This window comes from Bubalus bubalis, chromosome 5 (assembly GCF_019923935.1).
Source record: "Bubalus bubalis isolate 160015118507 breed Murrah chromosome 5, NDDB_SH_1, whole genome shotgun sequence".
Classification (NCBI taxonomy): Eukaryota; Metazoa; Chordata; class Mammalia; order Artiodactyla; family Bovidae; genus Bubalus; species Bubalus bubalis.
This window is the reverse complement of record NC_059161.1, coordinates 16809585-16832559: the sequence shown is the minus strand read 5'-3', so window position 1 is coordinate 16832559 and position 22975 is coordinate 16809585. Positions and strand designations below refer to the sequence as shown.

Below are 22975 nucleotides of genomic sequence, written 5' to 3'. Positions count from 1 at the left end.
CCCCTCCCTTTTTTAATTAACTTTTACCGGAGTACAGTTGTTTTGCAATGTTGCATTAGTGTCTGCTCTTCAGCGAAATGAACCAGCCATGCATATACACATACCCGCACCCTTCTGGACTTCCTTCCCATGGAGGTCACCGCAGTGCATCAAATAGAGTTCTCTGTGCTGTGTGTTCTCATTAGTTAGGCGTCTAGTTCTCAGGCCACTTCTGTGTAATGGCAGCTGCTGGTCTTCCTTTATGAAAAGGCTGGTGGGTTTAGGGGCCGGGGGGCGGTACTTGTGGAGTGATGTCATAATTCGTACTGAATGCGTCTGTCCTCTTCTGACTCTGTAGGGCAGCTGGACACAGTGGACCTGAACAAGCTAAATGAGATTGAAGGCACCCTGAACAAAGCCAAAGAGGAAATGAAAGTCAGTGATCTAGACAGGAAGGTGTCCAACCTGGAGAACGAAGCCAGGAAGCAGGAGGCTGCCATCATGGACTATAACCGAGACATCGAGGAGATCCTGAAGGACATTCGCAACCTGGAAGACATCAAGAAGACCCTACCCTCCGGCTGCTTCAACACCCCGTCCATTGAGAAGCCCTAGCGTCTTCCTTAGGGAGCCACTGTGAGGCCACAGAGTGCCTGCACACAAAGATTACATTTTTCAGACCCCTGCCCTGCCCCCCCCTCCACTCTCTGCTGCTCTCCACCACTGTCCTATTGAACCAGGAAAAGTCACAAAGTTTTAAAGAGAAGCAAATTAAACATCGTGAATCAGGAACAAAGGGTTCTATCTAATAAAGTCTCTCTTCCACTTAACGGCGCTCCCTCAGACCCACCTGTCCCTTCCGAGTTGCATAAGGACGTGGCATCCTGCGTTGCTGTACTGCGGCTCAAACACTTCGTGGGAACCATTGTGTGCCAGGGCTGAGCAAGTAGCCCTCCCTTTCTCACTGATGCCAACAGAGCCTCCTCAGTCTCAGTACTCTTGTTTCTATGAAGGAAAAGTTTGGCTACTAACAGTAGCATTGTGATGGCCAGTATATCCAGTCTTTAGGCAAAGAAAATGCATCTACATCTCCTGCCCCTCCTCCTTTTAAGCAAAAAGGAGATACACCTCCTGTGCCAAAGGTATTGGTCATTCAGAATGTCGAGAGCCATCATCCGTTGTTTAGCTGTTTGAGTTTAGGACACTGAGCCATCCACGGGTAAGGATGCAATGATTTGTGACAGTCTCCAGGAGAATATGAGACTGCAGAAGTAGGCCGAACATTTTCTCAGATGTTAATAATTGACTAGGAAGATAAACTTTCTTCAGATCTTTGGGCAGCTGATACTTTAAATCTGAACGGGCAGCTTGCACTCACCAATAGACGCCTTCTATTCCTATAAGTGGAATTTATACAGAAGAAATAGGGATATGATAACCACTAAAGTTTGTTTTTTTTTTCCCAAAATCAAACTAATTCTTAGAGCTTTTTTTATTTTTTTAGTATATTAGTCTCGAAACTAGTGTTGTTACCTGGCAGAGAAGGGTGGTTGGTCCTTAAGATCTTGACAAACAAAGCAAAAGCCTCCTTGTCCTAGTCTTTTCTAGCAAAGGGATAGAACTTAGATGTGACTTGCATTGTCAGGATCCCACGTATCCATTTTTCTTCCATTGCGGAGAGATGAAATATTAGACCCTTTTTTTAGTTTCCGTTTTCTTCTGATGTTCCCGTCACGTAGAATCCCTCAAAACACATTGTTTGCCAAATCCTGGTGGCAAATACTTGCACTCAGTATTTCACGCAGCTGCCAACACCATCTAGTTCCTGCACTTTGTGATCCAAACCACCTCTAGACCTTCCCCTCCAAGTGTAGACGGAAGGCCCTTACGTGGAGTTTCCTAGTGGGCTTCTCAACTTCTGGTCCTCAGCTCTGTGATTTTCTTCCAAGATCACAGCATGATGATTCTCTGCCACAAACCCCTTCCTCCTCCTGCCAGCCCGCCTTCAAGATTCATATATAGCCTTTAACACTATGCAACTTTGTACTTTGCGTAGCGGGGGAAAGAAACTATTATCTGACACACTGGTGCTATTAATTATTTCAAATTTATATTTTTGTGTGAATGTGTTTTTTTTTGTTGTTTATCATGATTATAGAGTAAGGAGTTTATGTAAATACCCTTGTCCTGTTTCTGGAATGACACTGTCTGTTCACTTCTTCACTTCATTTTTCCTCTTCACTGGCACAGTGCGTCTGTATACCTCCTCCTCTCTCATCTGCCGTTCTTTGGATTGGATTTGCTCCCCGTTGGTCTGCTCTTCGCCTTGTGTTCGCAGCGTGTCTATTCTCTGACATTCACATCCACCTGCTGTCCTCCACACACAGCCATGAGAAAGAGGTACCTGGAGCCCTCTTCCACTGCAGTCATGGTGGTCCTCAACCACAGCATGGTGTTCTTAATGCCTGCCCCAGAGCAGGAACGCCAGGTTGACAGGGAATGCTGGAATCAGAAAAGCGTGCTGAAGGACATCTTCACCATCAGTGTGAGCCTAGCCAGGGATGAGCTGGAAATATCCTTTCTGGCAGTTGTTTAGACTGGCTGGATCATTTTGATCGGGAGGTGCGTGATTACTGAGCACTGGTACGGCATCAGGGGTCGTGCTGTGGACCCCTGATGATGATGGGAGAGGTGGTCCTCGTTCTTCTCCTTTCCGTCTCCTCCTCGCATCCCAGAGTTGACTTAGCGGTGTCTTGACCTGGCATCACTCCGCTCCTCCTCTCAGGCCTCTTCTCCCATCACGGGAGGCGTGACTCTTTCTTGCCAAGTGTTCACATCAGTGTTTCCTAGCTAGTTCCTCTTGTTACGTGATCACATCCCAGTAGACGTTTTGGTCAAGGTTGCAGGAAAAGGACTGAAGATAGACTGCGAAGATGGTTCTCCCACCAAGCCCGTGGGTCAGGTTCACTCCAGTAAGTCTTAGGCCACAGTGAAATTGGGGAGATCGGTGGTTTCTTTTCTCCTTTTCCATCTACGTGGTATATTTTTAAACAGAATTTTATTTTTAAAATAAAAGTTCTTAATAAGAGGATACCTTCATTACACTCCTGCAATATAGCCATTATTGTATTGTATAGTTCCAGTTATCTGTATTATATGTAATGAAACTGACAGGGTGGCTGCTGCAGAATGCGGGGTGTCGCAGGGAACATACACAGCTGTTCCCTGGAAGTTTCCCTTTCAATTCCAACTGTGGCCCTTTTCCATGTGCCTTCACTTGAGCTGTTTGCCTTAATCTCTATGGTCTTGCTCTCCAGGGTGGTAAAAAAAAAATGCAACACTTGGCATTTTTTTATGTTAAAAAGAACAGTATTTTATTTATAATAAAATCTGAATATTTGTAACCCTTTATACTTGGTGTGGCTTGAGTGTGGTACTGGGGATGTAAGATGTTTTAAAAGGGATGACAAAGGGGAAGCTTCTCATAATGTATTTTTTGGATGATTTTCCTGAGAATAATCCAGTGTGGGTGAGTATATCACCTGTCAGTGCAGGAGATGCAAGAGATAATGAGTTTGATCCCTGGGTCAGAAAGATCCCCTGGAGGAGGAAATGGCAACCCGCTCCAGAACTCTTCCCTGGAAAATTCCATGGACAAGAGGAGCCTGTCGGGCTGCTGTCTATGGAGCCTCAAAGAGTCAGACACGACTGAACACACACACACCCAATAGTGTAATACACATATATATTTGTCTCAGATTGGGATACTTTGGTGTGGTACAGAGGCTGGCAAACTTTTTCTGTAAAGCTCCAAATAGTAAATGTTTTACCGTTTGCAGACCTCACAATATCCATTACAGCTGCTCTGCTGTTGGACCTGGAAGGCAGCCGGGGACAATCTGTAAACAAGTGAACGGAGCCGTGGTCCAGTATAACTATTTACAGAAATAGGCCCCGGGCTTGCAGGCTGGAGTTTACCCGACCCCCTGGTGTTGTCTCAGTACTTGATTAAGTACTTGATTAATGACTGTTGAGGACTATTTTCAAATTATTTGGGCTTCCTGAATTAGCAGATGTATGTAAAGAGTTGTCTTTCCACCTTTCAAATACATCTTCAGCTAAGGGTACACTCTTCAGATGATGAGAATCGCTCTCAAACATAAGGGAGGAGTGAGTAAGGTGCTGGACCAGCAGGCCATCACGAGGGTTGACGCAGCTGAAGTGACTGAAGACCAAGTGAAGAAGTGTGGAACCACAGAGACAGCGGGAAGCTTTGCTCTGCTCTTCGGCTCTCATGATCCTGAGGCCGTGTGGATGGCATGCCACCTTCCCAGTCATTTGTTGCTGTTCAGTCACTTAAGTTGTATCTGACTCTTTGAGACCCATGGACTGTAGCCCATCAGGCTCCTCTGTCCATGGGGTTCTCCAGGCAAGAATGCTGAAGTGGGTCACCATGCCCTCCTCCAGGAGATCTTCCTGACCCTGGGATGGAACCCAAGTCTCCTGCGGCTCCTGCATTGCAGGCGGATTTCCTAGTCATGAATCATTATAACTGATACTTGTGAAGAAGAACCTGTACCCTTCTCATTAGACTTCTTTGGAGAGAGCTTTAGAGGGCACTAGTTACTAGCTTTCTTACATACCCTGTTCTTGACCCATTTGTATAGATATGATTAAGATGCAGACAGACGTCCATAGTTGTTATGTCAGAGTGATAAGAGGGATTTTCTTCTTTTTTCGGTTGGCCCTCATTGCTGCATGGGCTCTGCTCTAGTTCCAGCGCACGGGGACTTCTCTAGTTGCAGCGTGTGGGCAGGCTTCTCATCATGGTGCCTTCTCGTTGCAGGGCGTGGGCTCTGTGGCTTGCGGGCCTCAGTAGCTGCGGCACATGGCCTCAGTAGTTGCCATTCCCATGCTCTCGAGCACAGGTTCTGTAGTTGGAGCACGCGCTTCCCAGACCAGGGATTCAACCTGTGTCTTCTGCATGGGCTGGTGGATTCTTCACCTCTGAGCCACCGAAGAAGCCTTGAGTGGGATTTTAAAAATGTGTTCTTACTCCTTTTGTTATTTCAGAGTCAGCAGTTTCTCCAAAGTTGGTATCAGCATAATCTGATTCAGTGAAAGTGAAGGTCGCTCAGTCATGTCGGACTCTCTGACCCCATGGACTATGCAGTCCATGGAATTCTCCAGGCCAGAATTTTGGAGTGGGTAGCTGTTCCCTTCTCCAGGAGATCTTCCCAACCCAGGGATTGAACCCAGGTCTCCCGCATTGCAGGAGGATTCTTTACCAGCTGAGCCACAAAGGAAGTCCAATAATATTGGAATGGGTAGCCTATCCCTTCTCCAGTGGATCTTCCCAACCCAGGAATCAAACCAGGGTCTACATTTCAAGTGGATTCTTTACCAGCTGAGTTATCAGGGAAGCCAATCTGATTCAAAATATCCCAAAAGCTTTATGTCTTCAATAAGCATTCTAGCCCCTTAATAAATCTGAAACCAGCTCCACTTCCATTAAGCTCAAAATAGAGTGAGTGTCCAGAGAAGACAGGACTCCTGGTGCCCAGGAGAGTCATGAAGTACAGTAGTAAGTCAGGTGGTCCCTTCCACCTAAGGCGAGCAAGTTTCCTCCCAAGGAAAGATCAAATCTCTTTAGGCCAATCGTTTATGGGAACAGAAATGAGACAACTGTAAATGGCAGTTTTGCCTGTTAACACTAAGGAGTTTTAGTTGAAAATGTTGATAGCTGGAGTGAAAAATAAGAATTTTCCATAAGGAAATTCTCAGAGTCTCCATTTGGTCAGGAGTCAACAACCAGAGTGTCTTCTGTTTGTATGGTGTCTCCTAGAATAAATGTAACGGCTCTACGTGGATAAATGAAATTCTAAGTAAAAACCATATATTTAAGAAGGGGAAATATTTATCCGAAGACCAAAGCAAAGCTCAAAAAAAAGGAACCTCAACATTTTGAGTGTTGTAAGACCTCCATGTCTTTGTTTTAACTCTTCTCTGCCCAGAATGTTCTTTCTTTCCCCTCCCCAGTACAGGAAAGACTAAGGTCAAGCTGTTACCTCCTCTGTTGAAACAGGCCAGGCTTCCCTTGAGTCCACCACCCGCCTTGACCTAGTACTGACTCCTGGTATGGCCCTTGGATGTGCATGTATTAGTCAGGTGCGTCTCACCCACCTTCCCCTCCCTGCTCTCTTCTCTAAGAGGGTCTTGGTTATTCACCTTCACGTCCTCAGGGATAGGAGGTGGACAGTAGTCACTCGTGGTGGTGTACAGGTGCGATCAAATCAACCTTTCTCGTCCTGCTCTCCCACTCGTCACTTTTTCCCTGCTGTGAGCAGAGAGAGAGATTTATGGATACTCTCTTTCTTTTTCTTTCCATCATCTCTCTCTCTCTCTCTGCCCTCTTCTCCATCCAGTAGCATTCTGTTCCCTCAACACTCCTACCTAAGGATGGATTTGCAGAAAAATAACAGAAACCACTGTCTTTCACCAGATGGCATAGCACAGACCATTCCAGAATGGACAGTCTGCAACCAGCTGGTGTGATCTGGTCCACAAGGCCTGGGCCTCTGTGCTCCCAGCCTCACGATGGTCATTCCCAATGCCATGTATGTGTGTCTTTGAGTTTTACCCACAGGCCCTTCTGTAGATATCTCTAGTCCTGGCCCAACTTATAATGTTGATTCTTTTCTTTTCCTGTAACTCCTGGGAATGGTCCCAGTAAATTTCAACTGACCAGCTGGTGTTTTATTGTTTGCTTCTTACCCTAGAAAGCCTTATAACATAGGCCACAGAGGGACTGCTTATGATGAGTTCAGTGTAGTTTGTATTTACTTCTATAAAAAGTTGAGCTTCAGGCCCTTGATCAAATCAGAATGTAACCCTCTGTTACAGCATTTTCCCTGTGAATTTGTCCACGACAGTGTAAGTGGTTCTCTGTGAAAGGCCCCTGGTCATACCTTTGAGGGTCCCCCTTCCATACCCCTATGATCCTTTCCCACCATGACTAGTAACAGAAGGAGAAGAGGGAGTCAGGATAAAATGGCTGGATGGCATCACCGATGCAATGGACATGAACTTGGGCAAAGTCTGGGAGATGGTGAGATAGAGAGGTCTGGCCTGCTGCAGTCCATGGGATCGCAAAGAGTTGGATATGACTGGGTGGCCGAACAGCAACAAATAACAGAAAATTCTACTTGAGCCTCAGACTGAGACGTTTGGGGCCCATACCATGGTGTCTGCCCTAATACCAAGATCCTGTGTCATCTTGGTAACTAAAGGCAATCATCATCAAATTTTGTGCCATGGCAACTTGTGTTCACAATTTCTAGTGTGATTTCATGCTCAATAGTCAGTCCCTGGTTTCTAGGATGTGAACGAGCCTGATTTTCTGAATTTCTGTTCACTAATCCCACTTGCTTCTTCAAGGACCTTTCTTTTCTCATGAGCATGGTTTCCAAGCTGAGATTAGTGCAGAGTAAGCCCAAGTCCAGCCAGGAGCAGAAATGTCTGGAGAAGGTGTGCCATCCTGATGTGGATTACACGTTCCTGGGCTGCTGAGCCAGCGTCCAAGATAAAGTCTCAGGAGATACAGCTGTGATTTGGGTGATTACACGTTTAGCATGGTCAGAGAAGTTTGTGTTACAACTTGCTGATCCCTCTTGGCTCAGACAGTCTGCGCTCTGTGATGTCTCGGTTGGGCTGATACAGAGACACAGACCTGGCCAGAGAGATGAGTTTTGCTATGAAGATTTCAGACAGGCTGTCTGCCCTCTTTAGGTATCTGAGGGCTCAGGCAAGACTAGTTCTATCAAACTAACTCAGATTGCACACCATGTTTTAAAGGGCACTTTCATAATTGATTTCTTTGATTGGCCCTCATGTGACGAGGGTCTCCATTTGACCATTGGACAAAATCCATGGTTCGCTGCCCATCACCCTAGCCACTGCGTTAGCTGTCGCCTCATTTTCTCTCATGATTTTGATCCATTTTCCTTTTAAGAGCTTCTATCATATACAGACATTTTATTAAAAGCTTCCTCAGATCCCTTTTTTGGAGCGATCAAGGCAGAACTTAAATATATGAGTAATTTGCACAATATTAAGGAACCAGTCAGTGGCAGAATTAATACTTGGAACTTGATTATCCTCAAGCAACCTGGGCTTTACCCACCTTACAGCTCACACCTCTCTGCTCTTGATTCTTCCCTCTCTTTCTCTCCCCCACCCCACAGAGGCTCAGGGATATATATGTATGTATCATGAGCCACCTAACTTTACCCTCCCCTACCTTCCTAATGTTATTAATAACGTCTGATATAGCCACGCTACACTTATCAAAGCTAAGAAATTAATATTGGACGAATACTCTGAACAGTCTTTTGTCTACTTTTAAATACCTTTTCAAGACTCCATTTTTAAAGTAATGCTGAATTTGAAGACAGAGAATGAAAATACTCAACAATAATATCCAGGCTCTAGGGCAACAGGAGTATAAGTCCAAAATAATGGATTTTACCTTCATTATATACTCCAGACTGCTCGATACATAATTTATTCATAGTTAATGGCAAATAAGTCATTAGACAACTTGCTAAAATGACCCTAATGTTTCAAAAGAGATTTTTAAAAGGTGCATCAGAATGAAAATATTATTCATAATATGACACAAATTTAAGTATTAATTAGAAGTAAGGAAATTTACTCATAAAGACTACACTAAAAATTTTTGCCCTTATTACAGAATTTCAGACTTAGAGAAAAATTTTCAAGAAGAGTCAAAAAATTCTCCAATACTCTTTATTCAGATTCCACCAATGTTAATTTATTATTACATTTGCTTTTTCACTGCTCTCACTCTTGCTGTCTGTGGAAAGAGAGGGAGAAAAAGAGAACGCTTTTAAGTTGCAGGCATGATATCCCTTTACCCATAAATACTTCAGTGTGTATTTCCTAAAGACGGGAAACTTTCTTACATGACAGTACAGTTGTCCAAATCAGGAAATTCCCACCGATGCGATGCTGTTAGCTAACCTGCAGCCCCTATACAGATTGCTCCATTGTGTTAGGCAGAATAACGGCCCCCCTAAAGATGTCCAGGTCCTAATCCCTAGACCCTAGGACTGTGTAGGGTTACACAAGCAAAGTGGAATTAAGGTTTCTGATGTAATTAGGTTGTGAATCAGCTGATTGTGAAATTGAGAGATATCCCTGGATTATCTGGTTGGGCCAATGTGATTATAAGGATTCTTAAAATTGAAAGAGGGAAGGCAGGAAAGGGGGTCAGAGTGATGCAATGGGATAAGACCATCACTGCCAGCTTGAAGATGGAGGAGGTAACAGGAGTCAGGTGGGTGGGTGGCCTCTAGAAACCCAAAAAGGCAAGGGAATGTTTCTCCCTAAAGAATCTGCCTGCCAAAGCAGGAGACACAGAAGATGTGGGTTCGATCCCTGGGTTGGGATGATCCCCTGGAAAAGGAGATGGCAACCCACTCCAGTATGCTTGCCTCTGTTTCATGAACAGAGGAGTCTGGCAAGCTACAGTCCATGGGGTTGCAAAGAGTCAGACACAACTCAGCACGTGAGTGTACATGCACGCACACACAAACACATTTCTCCCCTACAGCCTCCAAGAAGGGGACAAAGCCCAGCTGATACCTTGCTTTTACCCTAGGGAGACCCCCATCAGACTTCTACCGAACTATAAGAAATTTGTGTTGCTTTAAGTCACTGCTGCCAAGTCGCTTCAGTCGTGTCCGACTCTGTGCGACCCCATGGACTGCAGCCTACCAGGCTTCTCCGTCCATGGGATTCTCCAGGCAAGAACACTGGAGTGGGTTGCCATTTCCTTCTCCAATGCATGAAAGTGGAAAGTGAAAGTGAAGTCACTCAGTTGTGTCTGACTCTTAGCAACCCCATGGACTGCAGCCCACCAGGCTCCTCCATCCATGGGATTTTCCGGGCAACAGTACTGGAGTGGGGTGCCATTGCCTTCTCCCTTAAGTCACTAAGTTTTGAGTAACTTAGTTACAGAGTCATAGAAAACGAATACACCATTTGTCTCAACAATGTCCTTTATAGCAAAAGAAAATCAGAAACCATGTGTCGTGTTCAGTTGTCACATCTCTTTCATTTTCTTTAATCTGGAATAATTCTGAGTCTTTTTTGTGTGTGTTTTCTGACCTTGACGTTAAAAAAACAAAAACAGACACATTTTGTAGAATGTTCCTCAGTTTGGTCTGTCAAATGTTTTCTTTTGACTGGATTCAGGTTGTGCACCTTTGGCAAGGAGATCATAGAAATAATGCTGATTTTTTTTTAAGAGGGACCTAAGTAATTACTGGCTATGTTAACTTTGATGTTATTTATTTATTTATTATTTTTAAACCAAAGGATGATTGCTTTACAATATTGTATTGGCTTCTGCTGTATATCAACACAAATCAACCATAGGTATAACCTTTGACGTTTGATTGGGCTAGTACCCTCTAGGTTTCTCCACTATAAAGTTACGCTGTTAACCTTGTATTGATAATTACCAAGTATCTCACAAGGAGACACTTTGAGACTATATAAATATTCTGTTACTTCTTATACATTTACCCAGTGAGGATGGCTGCCAAATGGAGATTTTATAATTCCATTATTCTTTCTATGTTTATTAGTTGGCATTAATATTATGAGGTAGAGCTTTTCCATCTCTTCTGTTTATCTAATACTATATCTATTTGTTTTTGTTGTTCTTCAGTTGTGCTCAGTCTTGTCCATCTCTTTTGCAACACCCTGGACTATAACCTACCAGGCTTGTCTGTCCATGGGATTTCCCAGGCAGGCATACTGGAATGGGTAGTCATTTCCTTCTCCAAGGGATCTTCCTGACCCAGGAATCAAACCTACTTCTCCTGCATTGCAGGCAGATTCTTTACTGCTGAGCCACCAGGAAAGCCCATCTGTTTCTATAGTCATATATATTTCTCTTACTTTATTTTTTTGGTCACATGATACTGCTTGCAGAACCTTAGTTTCCCAACCAGGGATTGAACCTAGGCCATGGCAGTGAAAGTACTGAGTCCTAACCACTGTACCACTAGGGAATTTCTGATTTCTATTACTTTAGATTTATTGATTCCTATTTTATTTAATATTTTGTTTTTGATATTTATTTTGACCTTAAATGTCCCTTACTTAGCCAATGGGAGTACTTGAAAGCTGGCCTCTTACTTTCTGACACATCCTCGTCGTTCTTTGAGCATTGCCTTACTTTCGGCACATCAAGACATTACAGGCTCACCTGTACTTTCCCTGTCCTGATCCTGAACCAGCCACTTCTCCAAGGAGCAAAATTAGTTTTTTGTTAATTCTCAAAATGCCAATAGCCAACAACAACAACAATGATAACAAAAATAAGTTGCTCAAATGAATGCAAAAACCCTTGAAAATGGTGCTGAATTTTAAGCAAATTGTTCATGAGGCCACTTGGCTTCAGGATACATGGTCTGTTCTCTCTCTGTAGATGATTGCCTATTTTATGCATTATTGACAAGTATTTTTGGAATACTCATTGCTCTCACAGCCTACCTAGTACTGGTATTCATGGGTTTTATCATGTGACAAAAGCAATTATCACTACTTTAGGAAATTTATTTAAGTCAAGAAAGCAGCAAAAACAAAACATAAACAATACAAACAAAAATAGAGGAAGATCTATTTCTATAAAGTAGGAATATGTGAGGATGTGGGTCGATGCTTAGGAACATTATATATGTGTGTGTGTGTGTGTGTCTGTGCGTGATCAATGAATGCTCAGGACCATTTATTATGGGAAGTCTTTGAAGGACAAATACAATTTATATGAAAATGTGTGTACTTTTTAGCTGTGTTGGAGTGAATACAATCTGGGAAATGAGCTTGGGAATGAAAATGCAGGGACAGCAAATTCTATGATGTGCAGCTGCATAGTTGAGTTTTCTGCCCAACCATTCCTCTCTGTGTCTTGGAGATGTTTGGGAACCCCACTATGGTCTCTAATTCCAAGGAAAGCTTGTGCTATGTGCTCATTTTCCATGTTCCAGTTTTTAATCGATTATTGTTGGCTACTCCCATGTGTGATGCTATCATTTCATAAGACCTACAACATGGCAAACTATTCGGTTATTTCAAACTCTCACCTATTATGGGAGGCTCTAAAGAAGGGCCTAGGGACTTCCCAGTGGTCCAGTGGTTAAGAATCCACCTTGCAATGTAGGAGATTCAAGTTTTATCCCTGGTATGGGAACTAAGATCCCACATGCTGTGGAGCGACTAAGCACCCAGCCACAACTAGAGAACCCGTGCGCCACAACAAAGGATCCCGCGTGATACAACAAAGATCCCACGTGCTGCAACTCAGTCCCACACAGCCAGATAATTTTTTTTTCTAAAGTGCCTAGTCATTCATCAGGGCCCCAACTAGAAAGACTTTGCCATGTTGAGATCAAAAATGGTGATATCAAACCATTAGTAGTCTATTGATGTCTTATTAGATTCTAAGAAAAGGCTGGCAAAAACTGCTATGGGCTTAATCGTGCTTTTCTGTTGAGCGTAATGAGGGTTAAAGAAGTAATATGATGAAGTATGTACTCACGTAGAATTATGGACTGAGAATGTCTCCTAGAGCAATGGTTCTCAAAATGAGGCCCTGGGACCAGCAATATCCACTTTGCCTGGTAGCTTCTTAGGAAAGCATATCCTCAGACTCTACCCCAGACCTACTGAATCAGAAATCCAGGGGTCAAGGGGCAGGGGATAGTCTGTGTTTTAAGCCCCTTCTAGGGGATTCTGGTGCTGTCTAGAGCATCAGAGAGTGCTATGAACTGTTCTCACAGGCTTCCCCTTGTATTAACCCTTGTTCCTGGTATATCCTGAGTGTCTGCATGTTGGAGCCAACCAAGCATCACCTTGACTTGCAGCTCCTCTTGCTAGAAAAAAGGCTGTAATTGGGGAGGGAGATGTTCAGAATAAGTCTTTGCTAATCACAATGTTAGAGACAATGTTAGCTCTTTTTTGTGCTTCTTAAAACTACTGAGAAACTCGAGGTACTTTATAGTAATGCTGAACTGGTTGAACTGGTTGATTAATCAAGATTTTTCTCCCATAGAGTACAAAGGCCTTCTTAAAAAGTAGGCAGAGTCTGATGTATCTATTTTTTAAATCCTTTAATATAAGAATTTATCTCACAATTGATTTCTCCACTTTTCATAAGATCTTCTAGTCATTTCCATCCACTAGGTGTGAATAGGCCAAAAGATTACAGACTAGACTTTTTATGATTCATCATTACCATCAAAGAGCGTGAATGTGGTCAGCTTGTTCTGAATGAGTCTGCGAATTATAAAACAAACAGAGCCAAGTCATTTAACATGAGTGATGCATTTGGAATTTGATAACCAAAAAATACATGTAAAGGCATCAAAAGAAGCTCAATGTAAATCTCAGGCCCTACTGAGTAGCCACAGTTCATGCACTGTTTAGCTGTATACTCTTAGCTAAGCCTCTCAGCCTGCCAGTGTTTACTATAAATGGAGGCAACACGACCTTACAGAGTCATTCACATAGTGGGTAAGTATATGACACTACAAATTTAGGATAATCAGGTAGGCTACATTTTTGCGGGACCTGAAGTGTGTGCAATTTGGGACCTTCTTATATCTATTAATATATACATTTATATGTTTACATATTATATACATATGTGTGTGTGTTAGTCATTCACTTGTGTCTGACTCTTTACAACCCCACTGTAGCCCACCAGGCTCCTCTGTCCATGGAATTCTCCAGGCAAGAATACTGAAGTGGGTTGCCATTTCCTTCTCCAGTGAATCTTCCTGACCCAGGGATTGAACCCACATCTCCCACATTGCAGTCAGATTCTTTACCATCTGAGCCACTGCGGAAGCTTATATATCTATATATATATATGTATATATGTGATCACAAATGCAAAAGTAAGTATAGAGCTGCTCGGAAGAGGCCTGTGAGCTCCGTTACCTCCCGGGGAAAGCCACTCTGTGGGGTTTCTGTATTTATTTTAAGCCAGGGGAAGGCAGAGCAGTTGCTTCCTCTCTGTCACTGTGTCATGGGGCGTGTGCATGACTGTACTTCCCTTCCACTGCAGACACCTCAGCCGCCGTCTGGCCAGGAGAACCTGTTTGGTGTGCTCACTGCATGACGACAGTGGGTGCGGCTGGGAGGGGAGTGCCAGCCTCCAGAATGTGCCCAGCGGCTGCAGAATCAGACTTCTGCCCAAGAAAGAAAGAGCGCCCTGGGGCAGGTATTCGCTGAGGCCAGGGTGGATGGCTTGAGGGGCAGAGCCCACACTATCTTCAGTAAACCTTTTAATCTCAGAGGTGGATAAGGCTGAACTCAGTTCTTAAAGATCATTTCTTAAAATAGAATTGTGTCCATTTCCATCCTCAGGGAATTGTATACCAGAGACAGCCCAGTACTGGAGTCAGGCCCAAGCCTGCTCTAAGCGTTCACCATACAGAACAGAACATGAACTCTGGACAACAAGGACTCAGACCTTGATGTTTCAACCAGGACTCAGTGCTGGATTATTTTTATTAAAGCAAAATAAAATTGCACAACAAAACCAATGCTATTTTAATGAGCTGAAAGATCTGAACTCCTAAGTTTACCTTTCTGAGCCTTTCTGGAGCCTGTGAGATGGTAAAAGATAATAATAGTGTCCTTCAAATTATTTAGGGAGCCCATTTCACTGGGGACCCCAGAGGATCCTGTGGATATCTGCTCACTTATGTGGCATTGTGAAGAATATTCTGATCAGAAACCACTGAGCAGAGCTTCAGCGTAGGACTTGGACACCTCAGTTAGTGCCCTTTTATCAAAGGAAAATGATTTTTGATGGTTATTGATCTAGTACTAAAACAGAACCATCACACACCCACCTAGAACCCTGAAAGTCTATTTTGTAATTTTCTAAAATAATCTAGGAGAAAGGCTTGTCACCCGTGAGTGATGAACACAAATGTATCTAGGCCTAGATCAGCATCTGCAATCAGGAACTCTAGCTTTTGTTCATATGACATCATTATGTTGGTGGTTTAGTCGCTAAGTCGTGTCAGACTCTTTTGACCCCAAGGACTGTAGCCTGCCTGGCTCCTCTGTCCATGGGATTCTCCAGGTAAGAATACTGGAGTGGGTTGACATTCCCTTCTCCAGGGGATCTTCCCAACCCAGGGATCAAATCCAGGTTTCCCACATTGCAGATGGATTCTTCACCAGCTGAGCCACCAGGGAAGCCCGGACATCATTACATTAAGGAAATTTTTAGCAAGTTTTCCTCACTGACTCTTGAGTGTCTCAGGAACTCATTGCACAGCTAGACAATGAGACCCAGCTCTGGTGAGACCCTGGACTCGGTGGTGGGGATGGAGCAGTGTACAAGACAGACAAAATGCCACCCTTATGGAACTCACCTTCTAGTGGGGGAGGCATAATAAAAGATGGATGAAATATGTGTTGGTCGACCATGGAGCATTTCCTATGGTCCAGTACCATTCTAAGAACTGTACAAATAGGAAGCCTACAACCTGATGAGGTGTGTACTATTATTATTCCCATTTTATAAATGAGAAAAATGGACAACAGCGAGATTTCATCTTGACTACCTGGTAAGTAGCACAGCCTGGCCTTGAACTCAGGCACATGGACCCCAAAGATATACCTGCAGCTCAACCACCATATTATACTGCCTCTAAGTGACACAGTGATGTCTAGTAGGGTAGAAGAGAAAATGATTCTCTATGAAAGAAAAAGAAAACTGGGAGGAGGGGAAAGGAAACATTTAGGGGATAGGGTGGAGCTTGTGGATTTAGGCAAGCTGGTCCAGGAAGCCTCACTAAGATGCCATTGGAGTAAAGACCTGGATGGCACGGCTTTCTGGAGAAAGCACTTTCCAGGTAGAGGCATGGGCTGGGGGTGGGGGGCATGCAGAGGCCCCAAAGAGGAAGCAACTACGTGACTGCGGGTGAGTGAGGAGGGGGTCAGGGAGGGAAAGGGGGTTGAGAGGGGGCCAGGATGCACAGTGCAGCATCTTGAGAACATTACAAGGACTTTGGCTTTCAGAGTGAGATGGAATGCTATCAGAAGCTTCTGTAATAGGGAGCAATGTGGTCTGAGTTATGCTGTAATAGGAGAAGCCTGGCAGTGGTGTTAAGATAGAAGAGGCCAAAGGTAAAAGGAGGGAGGCGAGATGGGAGGGGATTGCAATTATCTGTACAAAAGATAAGGGGGCCCAGGACTCCCCTGGTGGTCCAGGGGTGAAGAATCCACCTGCCAATGCAGGAAGATCCCACATCACGCGGAGCAACTAAGCTCGTGTGCCACAACTACCAAGTGTGCACAGCCTAGAGCCCATGACCTGCAACACGGAGCAGCCACCACACTGAGAAGCCTGTGCACTGCAACTAAAGAGCAGCCCCTGCTTGCTGCAACGAGGGAAACCTGTGCGCAGCACCGAAGACCTAGCACAACCAAAAATAAATAAATAAATAAATTTAAAAGATAAGGGGGCCTGGGTTAAGGAAACTGCAGTGGGAGTGATGAGAAGTGATCCAATGCTGATTATGCTCTGAAGGCAGACCAGTGCAGCAAGATCTACTGTGAGAGGAAGGGAAGAGTCAAGAATGACTTTAAGGTGCTTGGTGTGTGTGTATGTGCTTAGTCACTCAGTTGTGTCTGACTCTTTGCGACCGCATGGACAGTAGCCCTCCGGGCTCCTTTGTCCATGGGGATTCTCCAGGCAAGAATACCGGAGTGGGTTGCCATGCCCTCTTCCAGGGGACCTTCCCAACCCAGGGATTCAACCCAGGTCTCCGGCATTCCAGGTGGATTCTTTACCATCTGAGTCACCAGGGAAGACCTTAGGTGCTTGAACTGAAGGCCAAAAGGATGGGAAGACTGAGGCAGAAGGGGAGAAGGAGGCAGAAATCAGGAGCTCAGCTTTGTATTATGCCAGGGATTTTGCTATCTGTCCAAATGGAGATTTCAGTTAGGAAGTTGAATGTGATCTTAAAAGTTCACAGGGGGCTGTTCAAGATGGCTAAAGATATAAATGTGAGTGTCGTCAGTTTAGAGCCGAGACCAGCTGAGAAAACCAAGAGAGTGAGTACAGACAAACGAGAGACGGGGAGCAAGACCTGAGCCTTGGATGGTTTCTGCTCCATTAGGAGAGAACTTCCGTATTAAGAGGTCAGAGAGATGAGGAGCAATCAGCAAAGGAGACCAAGAAGGGATGATCTGTGAGGCAGGAGAAAAGCCACACAAGCCCACAATGTCCTGGAAAGCCAAGAAAAATGTTTTAAAGAGAAAGAAAGGAATGGTCAGTTAAAGGAAGCTGAAAGACACAAGAAATGAGGGCTGAGAATTGGCCACTGAGTTTTACACCCTGGAGGTACTGGCCTAATCGCAGTGGTTGGAGAGGTTTCTTGAAATCTAACTGTTTCAAACGAGACTGGGAAGAAAGAAACCAGGGAAGGCCCTGGTGGACAACTCTTCTGTTGTCCACAAGGGAGAGAACTGTAAAAGGGAGCAGAAAACGAGGGCAGTAGCTGAATGCAGCCTGGGTTCCAGGGACCTGTTTTCAATATGGAAAAATCCAGAAGAGAAAGGAAAACCGATGGCACAGGAGAGAGGATGAAGCATCCTGCTTCAGCGGGTGGGTGCGGTCCTTGATGAAGGAAGGGAGGAGCCCTCCTGCTGGCCTGAGACGGGGACTGTGACAGCGGGCAGCGGAGAGAGGGCAGGTTGGATGCGGCAGGACAAGTGGTGGTACAGGCTCTCTTCCAAGGGCTTCTCTTTGTGCCCTGTCTTAGGAAATAGGTTATTAGCAGCGAGTGGCATGGGGAGGAGGTGTGAGAGGTTTGGAGAAGGAGAGAGAGGCAAATAGACTTTGAGGAGAATGGAAAAACCATCAGCCTAGGGAAATGGAACCTGATTGCTCACAACCCCTTGAGGTTAATGAGGATGAATTCAAAATGTGACTGTAAAATGTGCATGGGATTCTAGTGGGACTCTAGGGGAGGGATTCTAATAACTGATTGTGGCATTTTACATGGGTGAAGGGGACTGTGATGGAAAGAGGGTAGAGGGGAGAGTGTAAATGTGGTGGGTTCAATGGATCACAGGTTCTAACAGAATTGGGGTATCATTAGAGTCTGGCCACTGGAGAGCCTGACCTCCCAAAATCAGAGGCAATGATAAGAGACTGGGTGCTTGCAACTGAGGTTCTGGAAGAGGTACAGTGACCTGGAATGGCAAGGTCTAGATGTGATTGCCGGAGTAAGTAGCTGAGTGAGCATGTTTTACTAGAGAGTTTACTTGGTCAAGCACCACAAATCTCTGTCTTTCAATCCTGTCCCAGTGGAACGCACCTCACTACATTGTGCAGAAGTTTACTTTTCAAGTGAAGCCGAATGAAATCTTGGTTTACTGGCAGTTCCTAAGCTGTGAGTGAACAATCACAATTCATAGATGGTCAGATACCCTGACCATCTGCATCCTGAGCTCGGACACGTGACTGGGACATTTGGTAGAAATGGAGGGGTTTGAATCTCAAATGAATATTAGCGTACATACTTGGAGTTGATGAGGTATACTTGAGTCATTTCTGTGAAGCCCATGGTTTAAGTAGGGGTATTGGATTTGCTCTAACCAAATATCAGATTACTGTATTTCCTTTTGTGGTTGCCATGTGCATTCTACAAACTTGCCTTCTTTGAAGTGTTCCCCTCTAGGCAAAGAATTTGAAAACCATTTACCCAGAAATCCTTAATCAGAACCCTTAATTGGACTGAAATTGTTTCAGCAATTGAGTTAACTGAAAAGAAAAATATCTCAAGAATAGAAGCTCATATCAATTATCTCACTGAAAAAAAAAAACACAAAGAACTATGAAAAATTTCCAAGTGAATTCAAAGGATGGGCAAAATTTGGGTTTCACTGTCTATATTACCTATAATGCTGAACAGTAAAAATAAGGATTAAGGAAGAACAAGATCCATACTGTGTGCCTGCAAGATGAAGAGTATAGAATGTCTTGTCCTAATAAGTCATGATTATTCCTGTTGGTTATTCAAACTGAGGATAATGTTGGTGGTTAACCATATGTCCCTCCAGAGGAGGCTGCTGGGGTGGGGTTGTCTATTAAAGACCATTAGGACGTGGCCCCCAAACCCTTAGGAGCTGACAATCTCCTGCTTGCTTTCAAGAGTATGTAGCCATTTTTCAATTTTGTATGAAATTTTTGTTTTTTTTTTTATGAAAATATTTTCTTGAAATATATTAAAAAAAGAATTAATAAAATCTAAAATCTTCCAGAAAGATTATAATAATCATGCTTTAGGCAATGTGAATGACACAGAGAGGGCACCTAATTTTTTAATGAAGCCATGAATGCCTTAGTCTGTAAAGTCAAAGTCCCATACTTTAGAAAAAAACTGTTAGGAGAGACTTAGTTAGCAATAAACCATATTCAACCCCACCATCTCCTTTCCTGAGCTTTGTATTTGATCAAGGATTCTCCATTTGCTGTGTGTATAGAAAGTAGAAAATTGAGAAGGCTCTGAACTGACCAGGATAATTCTTTTAAAAAATCTTCACCATGATTACAGTAAAACTGTTCAAGGGCTTTTCCCCTTCTGCTCATTTGAATGGCCTGAGATACTAAATCAAAATGAAGGCCTGTTTTCAGGAGTTTGTGAAAGCACATCAGAACAGGATAAGACAGGAACCCAGGCTTCCACCACTGGGCAACAGATGCTTCTATATACCATGCAATGAGTGGGTTTCCAAAGAAATGTGTCAGAGCCTTGGAATGCTGTGAGTAGGGCTGTGCCTGACCTGAGCATGTTAGAGGTCTCTCTGTCTTGGGGCTCTGAAGAAATGAAAAAACTCACCTATTTCTGTCACAGCTGGAAACAAGATTGCCTGCTGGGGAAATATCAACAACCTCAGACGTGCAGATGATACCACTCTAATCAGTTCAGTTCAGTGGCTCAGTTGTGTCCGACTCTTTGCGACTCCATGGACTGCAGCATGCCAGGCCTCCCTGTCCATCACCAACTCTCAGAGCTTACTCAAACTCACGTCTATTGAGTCAGTGATGATATCCAACCATTTCATCCTCTGTCGTCCCCTTCTCCTCCTGCCTTCAATCTGTCCCACTCTAATGAAAGAAAGCAAAGAGGAACTAAAGAGCCTCTTGATAAGGGTGAAAGAAGAGAGTGAAAAAACTAGCTTAAAATTCAACATTCAAAACACTAACAAGGTTGAGTCCCATCACTTCATCTAGTCCCATCCAGGATTTTCCCAACTCAGGGATTGAACCCAGGTCTCCAGCTTTGCAGGCAGATTCTTTACCAGCTGAGCCACCAGGGAAGCCTCTCCAGTCCTATCACTTCATGGCAAATAGATGGGGAAAATGTGGAAACCTTATAAACTGGTCCAACAATTATCTTTCCCCAGTTTCTTTCAGATTAACCCCAAACATATACTTTTCAGTTTTATAAGAAGTCTTTCCAGGTGGGAGGGAGGGGCCATGTGTATACTATACCGATGGCTGATTCACGCTGATGTACGGCAGAAACCAACACAACATTGTAAAGCTTATCCTCCAATTAAAAATAAATAAATTTTAAAAATATCAAAACTATGATTCTATCATAAAACAGCATTCTGGAAATGACAAAAATATAGAAATGAGAGGGGCATAAATTAGGAGTTTGGGATTAAAATACTACTGTATATGAAATAGACAACCAACAAGAACCTATTATATAGCATAAGAAATTATACTCAGTGTCTTGTAATAACCTGTAATGGAAGAGAATGTAAAAAAAGAATATATATGTGTTTGTATATGTATCTATGTATAGCTGAATCCCTTTGAAACTAACACAGCATTGTAAATCAACTATACTTTAATAATTTTTTTAAGTAAAAAAAAAGAAAAGTCTTTCCAAGGAGAAGTTCAAGTGGATTTTCAGCTACTCAGCCAATTATTCTAAGACATAGAATTATTTTCAAGTTGTTTGGTGGTGTGTGGTATGTAGTGAGGGGTGTGTGTGTGTGTGTGTATGATTTTTAAGAGCATGTTAATACTATATCAATCTAAAGAGAGAAGACGCTTCCTTCTGGGGGAGGGACAGGATTCATGCCCACAAAGGGAGCCTAATGGCCTGGAACACATGAGAGCATATTTTCAGGACATGCTGAGCTAACCAGTTTAAACTTGCCAAAGGATGCTTCTCCCCTTGGCTCACAGCTCTTCATTCATATTGGCTCTGGCCATCCCACTCATTTTATTTTTAATTCCTTATTCATTTTCAGATCTTTCCATATAGGGTTACTGAGGAATTGTTCATTCCAGACCTGCCCTTGGTGACACTCAACTAGAAGATTGTCAGCTTTTAGAAATCTTGTTTTTGTCACATTTCTTCCATGCCCAGTGTAAGAACACTCCAAGTATTAATACTTAATTACAGAAAGTGGTGAGTTTTGAGAATATCAACTTTAAGGAAGTTGGCTCTAGACTATTTTCAGTGGCATTTGGTAAAAATAATTCGTTCAAATGAAGTCTAGACTGGAAAAATTAGTTGAGGAGTAAAACATTAATCCCCACACAGAAGAATTCCAGATACCTCAAGGAGGTGGAGGGTATCTCCCCACCCTGTATGTGTGGGCAGCATGTTGTGACTTCCTTCCAAAGAGAATGGGATGGAAAAGGGGGGAAATAATAACTTTACAGTGGAGAAACCTGGCAAACACTTCCTCAGCCAGGTCATCAAGGTCAACATCAACAATGATAAGTCATGTTGACAGTGTGTATCCTTGATACAATTAAATGGCACTGACCCTTGTGGTTGCTCCCCCTAAAAACACACAAGCCTAATTTAATGATGAGAAAAACAGACAAATCCCAATGAGGGGACATACTACAAAACATGTAGTCAATACTCCTCGAAACTGTCAAGGTCATTGAAAACACGGATAGTCCGAGCAACTGTTACAGCCAAGAGAAGCTAAAGACTAAATGCAGCATGGTGTCCTGGATGCACTCCTAGAACAGAAAAAGGACATTAGGTAAAAACTTGGGAAATCTGAATAAAATATGGATGCTAGTTGAAAATAATGTATCAATATTGGTTGGTTAATTGTAATAACATACCCTTCTGATGTAAGATTTAATGGGGGGAAACTGGATATATGGTTTATAGGAATTATCTAAAATATATACTAAATTTTTCTATAAATCTATAACTTTTCTAAAAAAATAAAATCTATTTTATTTTGGCTGACACAAAAAGGAATGAAATAATTCCATTTGCAGCAACATGGAAGGACCTACAGATTATCATACTAAGTGAAGTGAACCAAAGACAAATATCATATGATAATGCTTATATGTAGAATCTTAAAAAAATAATACAAACGAACTTAACAGAAACAGACTCACAGACTTAGAAAACAAAATTTTTTTTTGTTACCAGAGGGGAGAGGTAAAACTGAAACTGAAGTCGCTCAGTCGTGTCCGACTCTTTGCGATCCCATGGACCATAGCCTACCAGGCTCCCCAGTCCATGGAATTTTCCAGGCAAGAGTACTGGAGTGGGTTGCCATTTCCTTCTCCAAGGGATCTTCCCAACCCAGGGATCGAACCTGGGTATCCTGCACTGCAGGCAGACGCTTTACTGTCTGAACCACCAGGGAAGCGAGGGGGCATAAATTAGGAGATTTGGGATTAACATATGCACACTGCTATAAATATAAATATAATAACCAACAGGACCTACTGTATAGCACAGGGAACTGTACTCAATATCTTGTAATAAGCTATAATGGAAGAAATTATAAAAAAGAATATATGTATTGTACATATATATGAATAACTGAAACACTTTCTTGTATAACTGAAACTAACATGACATTG

At 43.2% G+C, this 22975-nt stretch overlaps 1 protein-coding gene across 1 annotated transcript in view; it reads left to right on the top strand.

Moving 5' to 3' along the window:
* The window catches only part of LAMC1 (laminin subunit gamma 1), a 119355-nt gene extending 115965 nt beyond the window's left edge, over positions 1 to 3390 (top strand). The window contains exon 28 of the mRNA XM_025285507.2: positions 338 to 3390. Coding sequence (XP_025141292.1) covers positions 338 to 594 — 257 coding nt within the window. The 3' untranslated portion in view covers positions 595 to 3390. The remainder of the gene's footprint in view (positions 1 to 337) is intronic.
* Positions 3391 to 22975: the final 19585 nt, after the last annotated feature.